We start from the raw sequence: 5,000 nt of genomic DNA, 5'->3' as shown, positions 1-5,000 counted from the left end.
CTGTTCTCTAGGCACAGTGCAATGACTGTTCCAAATGACTGTTCTTTATGTACAGTGCCATGGCTGTTCTACATGACTGTTCTCTAGGTCCAGTGCCATGGCTGTACTAAGTGACTGTTCTTCAGGCGCAGTGCTATGGCTGCTCCAAATGACTGTTCCCTAGGTCCAGTGATATGACTGTACTCAATGACTGTTTTCTTGATCCAGTGATGTGGCTGTTCCAAACGACTGTTCTCTAAGTCCAGTGCCATGGCTGTACTAAGTGACTGTTCTTCAGGCGCAGTGCTATGGCTGCTCCAAATGACTGTTCTCTAGGTCCAGTAAAATGGCTGTACTCAATGACTGTTTTCTGGGTCCAGTGCTGTGGCTGTACTCAGTGGCTGTTCTGTAGGTCCAGTGCTGTGGCTGTACTCAGTGGCTGTTCTGTAGGTCCAGTGCTGTGGCTATGCTCTGTGCCCAGTGTGATGGCTCTGGTCTCTTCCCACAGGTGCGATCCCACATGTTACTCCTGCATAGGCCCCGGAGAGAAGAACTGCAGCACCTGTGTCAGTGGCTACAACCTGGAGGGTGGAGTGTGTGTCGTCAGCACCATCTGCAAAGATGGTGAGTACTGTACATGTTTCCTCTCTCTTCTGTCCTTTTCTCTCAGCGTTCTTTCCTTCCTCTCTTCCTTCCCTCCATCCCTCCTTTATGCGTCTTGGTCTTTCTACCTGTTTCTCTGTCTCCCACTCCCTCCTGTTGTTCACTCTGGGCTATAATGGAAGTGAGAAATGGGTTTACTCTAATGAGCAGACCTTTAAGTTTCTCGGTACCTCGTTGACACTGGTGTAGTCTGATGTCCGCACAGAGACGGCAGCCTAAAGAATGTCATACTTTTCTGGATTTGCCTTCCTCCTGCCTCCCTCCTCTGTCTTTCAAAAAGATGTTTCGTTCCGGTTTGTTTTGGTTTGTCTTTCGTATCTCCTCATATCTATGAAACGTATGTTTTAAATTGAACAATTTAAATTTAAAAATTGGCACAAGACTGATGCAAATTGTCTGATTTTCGGTCATTCATTGGTATGAACAGGCTAAGTACCCTGCTAGCTGATTGATTTACCTGCAACGATTTGATATTTCTGTGTAACCTGATTAGCTTCCTGATCAGATTATGCTCACAGTTCACTTGTGGCAGGCACAAAATGTTTAAGAAGTACTGGTCTGTTTGTGTCTGTCTCAAGTGTACTTTGAGTCATAATTTGCAAATTCCTTTCAGGACTTCATTTTCACAGCACTGAGGTGTGACACTAATATCTTAAAAAGGATTTGGCATTGTGATGGCATATAACCACTCGTCACTCCTCTTTTCTGTGAATATAATGTTCTTAAGAGTTTTATGAACTGATTGTGTCCACTTTCTAAATGTTTGTTTTCCTTTTTCTTTCCGAATCATCATCTTTTCCAATCATTTCCGTCGCGGATCCAAATCACACGCGGACACCTGAACTTCCTCCTCTTTCTGCCGACCAATCACCTGGATCCAAACAAACTGTTTCCTGTCGCCTGACCTGCTTGTGTGTCCTGAACCCCCCCCCCCCCCCCACCTTCCTCTCCTGTCCTGACCAATCACGTGCTGTGTTTTCCTCCACTGTCTCCTCTTGCTGATGTGGTGGAAAGCAAATGAAGAATCTTGGGCAGAGGGGAGTTTTTGCGTGCTGGTTAAAAAGAACAATCTATGCCAGAGAAAAGTGCTGCAGCAGCTCTGCTGTAGAACGTGTTCTCTAAAGGGCTGACCGAACATTTCTGCACAAGGCGGCGGGGGGGGGGGAGGGGCCTAAAACAGAGTCCCCGCCCCCGCCCCACAACTCCACCCACTCACGTACCGTCATAATTTATATTCCAAATCGAGATCTCTTTATGGGACTGTGAAAGGAGATTCGATGCCAGAATTTACAACAAACCTACCTTTTTTTTTTCCTCTTCCGTGCCGGGACATGTCGTCTGGGTGTAGCAGTTTGGATTTTGATGATTTAACTAATCACACATGTCAGTATTTTAAACGACCAAAGCGTGGATGCCAAAATCGTTTTTAAACTTCGCATCGTCTTGCGAAGCGGCCATACTGTGCAGGAGAGAGACACACACACACACACACTGTTTTTATAGTATCTGGTTTACACACTACTGCTTTGTCTACAGTTAAAAAAAAATGATGATGAAAGCACGAACGAAGCCCAGTTTTTGATTTTATTTTTTTTTTTCCTTTTAAATTTCTTTAAAAAAAAAACAAAAAAAAAAAACCTGAAACAATCTTTGACCAACAGAATAATGTTGTCATTACGACTAGACCCAGCACAAGCAAAGGGGAAAACATTCTTCAACCATGTACCATGTCAGAAAAGTCCCAGAAAGCTGAAAAAAAACAAAACAACAAAACCTATGTCACTAGTTACAAATGCTTTTCTGTCTTAGCTGTTAAGGACTGTTTGACTTTTGTTGACTTTGACTACATTTCTACTGGAATATGGTTCTTGAATTATTAATTTTTTTTTTGTTTTGTTTTTTTTCGTTTCTGTCTGTGTAAACTTGAGGTGACCCATCCATGTGCTGCTGCAGTGATATGTTTTCAGGATGTTTAGGGTTATGGTACAGTTCTGTTCGCTACCCTCTCTCTCAATTTTTTAAAAACAGAAATGCTAAAGTTCTTTACCTCATATGCACATCACTCATACAGTATTAAGTAAGTAAGTAAGTGTGTGTGTGTGTGTGTGTGTGTGTGTGTGTGTGCGCGTGCGTGTGTGTGTGTGTGCGCGTGTGTGTGTGTGTGCGCGTGCGTGTGTGTGTGCGCGTGCGTGTGTGTGTGTGCGTGTGTGTGTGTGCGCGCGTGCGTGCGTGCATGCGTGTGTGTGTGTGTGTGTGTGCGCGCGAATGTGTGCGTTTATTCCTGTGAGGCAGAACCCTGTGTTTAATGTGTGTATTGTGTTTGTCTAATTGACCATGCAGTTAGAGTATTTCTCAAAAATTTCAATTCAGTTTTTTTTTTTCTTTTCGCATTCCGTAACTCAATCGTGTTAATATTTTTTTCTCGAATACAGAAGTTGAATAACGTGGGCTGGCAGGTCAGTGTTTTTTTGGGGGTTTTTTTTTTTTTCCTTTTTGAAAATGCTCGTGCGTTCCTGAAGAGCATCTCTCCCCAGGTTCTTCCCCCATCTCTGACCTCAAATGACGTCTCAAACAACAATATACATCAGTATAAAACGGGAAAGACATGTTCGTTGTTTTTTTTTTTTTAAGTTTCACCCAGGTTTTCTCGTTTGGAGGTGCTATTGATGCTGAACGCGTTAGTCAGGTTATTAAAAAACAAAACAAAACATTTCAGGCATTTGATGGAAATGTAGCTGTCTGCAGACATAAATGAGGAATAAGTCCTTTTGGACATGATTCAGAAAATCATTAAAATTTTATATAATTTTATATAGCTCCCAAAAAAAAACAATAGAGATAACAATATGGTGTATTATAATAGCTATAGTTTTTATATTTCAGGCTAAAGGGAAATAGGAAGATATTTTGGGCTGGGCTGGAGTCGGGGGGGTGGGGAGGGGGGGGCTGCATAGACATAGATTTAAAAAACAAAAAAAAAAGATGTGAAACTCCAGAATATTCCCATAACCCTCTTTTGGAAATTTCCAACCTGCTCAAAAAAACCGGAAACAAACTCTTTAGTTTCTACTAATGGTACTACATTACCCAGCATGCATTGGCTTCCATCTTACTTTAAAAAGATATCCTCCCATCTTGCTTTAAAGGGGATTTTTAGTTAGTTTTTTTTTTTGTTTGTTTGTTTGTTTTGTTTTGTTTTTAATTTATGAATGATTGCTTTATATTTTATTCTGTGGCTCCATGGTTTGTGAGATGCCATAACCTTTTATATTTATATATATATATATATATATATATATATATATATATATATATAAAAGAAATCTCGAATTCCTTTGGGTCTCATTGAAATGGTCTCACCGCATTTTTAGGTAATGGTCATTCCTGTCTGTGGTGTTAAGGTTGCGCATTCTCGGCCAATTCAACACATGCACCACTCTCTTATGTTACACAGGACCATATGAACCGGTCTTTGTATAAACGTTGCCATCTTAACCGTTTTTTTTGTTTGTTAGTTTGTTTGTTTTTTTTAATTTTTTTCCCAGCAATGATTTCATGTACATATGTATTTTGATCACTATTAACCTGAAAAAATATGTTTGAGCCATGTCTTGTCTGAAAAAAATGGCCAAAAAATTGGTTGATTGTGGGTTGTTGTTTTTTTAATTGAATTTGGTCTTATTTTGTTTTGTTTTCTTTTTTTTTTTTTTTTTTTTTAGCCAGCTATGATGGATTTTACGGTTTAGTTGAGAACTTGTTGTAGACAGAGCCCTGAACACGTAGGAGAGTACCGGCAAAAACAAGGTGTTTACTGATCTTTTTATTAATGAACTTTAAAATAAAAAGAAAAACAGCTCCTTTTACGAGCAGAAATCCAACCTCAGCTGCCTTCCTCTCTCTGCCGTTCACAACGTCTCAGCAGAAATGTACTCACTTGATTTAAATTCACATTTGTGTGTGTTCTCTCTCTCTTTCTCCCTCCCTCCCTCTCTTTCTCTCTCTCTCTTTCTTTCTCCTCTTTTCTTAATCTAGAGCATGTGTTAGTCTCTCCTGGCTCTGTTGTGTTTTTTTGGGAAGCGTGCTTGGCACGCGACCACTTGATGATAACTGTCCCTGAGTCCTGAAAGGCTGAGGTGGTCGTAGTCCGTACGTGTGTGTGTGTGTGTGTGTGTGTGTGTCTGTCTGTCTGTCTGTCTGTCCAGGGTGGGTGGGGGTGGGTTTGTGCTGTGTTGAGTTCTCACTCAGAAACAGAAAAGAGACCCTCCGGTTTGATGTACTAAACCCAAGATCTGTTTCCAGAGGACGGAGAGTTTTGTAACTTCCTCTCTGTGTGGTTACAATGCGTTGAAGTCACATCT

The 5,000-nt window shown here is 41.1% G+C and overlaps 1 protein-coding gene across 1 annotated transcript in view; it reads left to right on the top strand.

Annotated features, from left to right (window-relative positions):
• The window catches only part of pcsk5b (proprotein convertase subtilisin/kexin type 5b), a 54,459-nt gene that overhangs the window by 31,750 nt on the left and 17,709 nt on the right, over positions 1–5,000 (top strand). The window contains exon 20 of the mRNA XM_030766530.1: positions 488–603. Within this exon, the coding sequence (XP_030622390.1) occupies positions 488–603 (116 nt within the window). The remainder of the gene's footprint in view (positions 1–487; positions 604–5,000) is intronic.

This window comes from Chanos chanos, chromosome 1 (assembly GCF_902362185.1).
Source record: "Chanos chanos chromosome 1, fChaCha1.1, whole genome shotgun sequence".
NCBI classification, from domain to species: domain Eukaryota; kingdom Metazoa; phylum Chordata; class Actinopteri; order Gonorynchiformes; family Chanidae; genus Chanos; species Chanos chanos.
The sequence above is the reverse complement of the archived record's forward strand: the minus strand, read 5'-3'. Positions and strand labels throughout refer to the sequence as shown.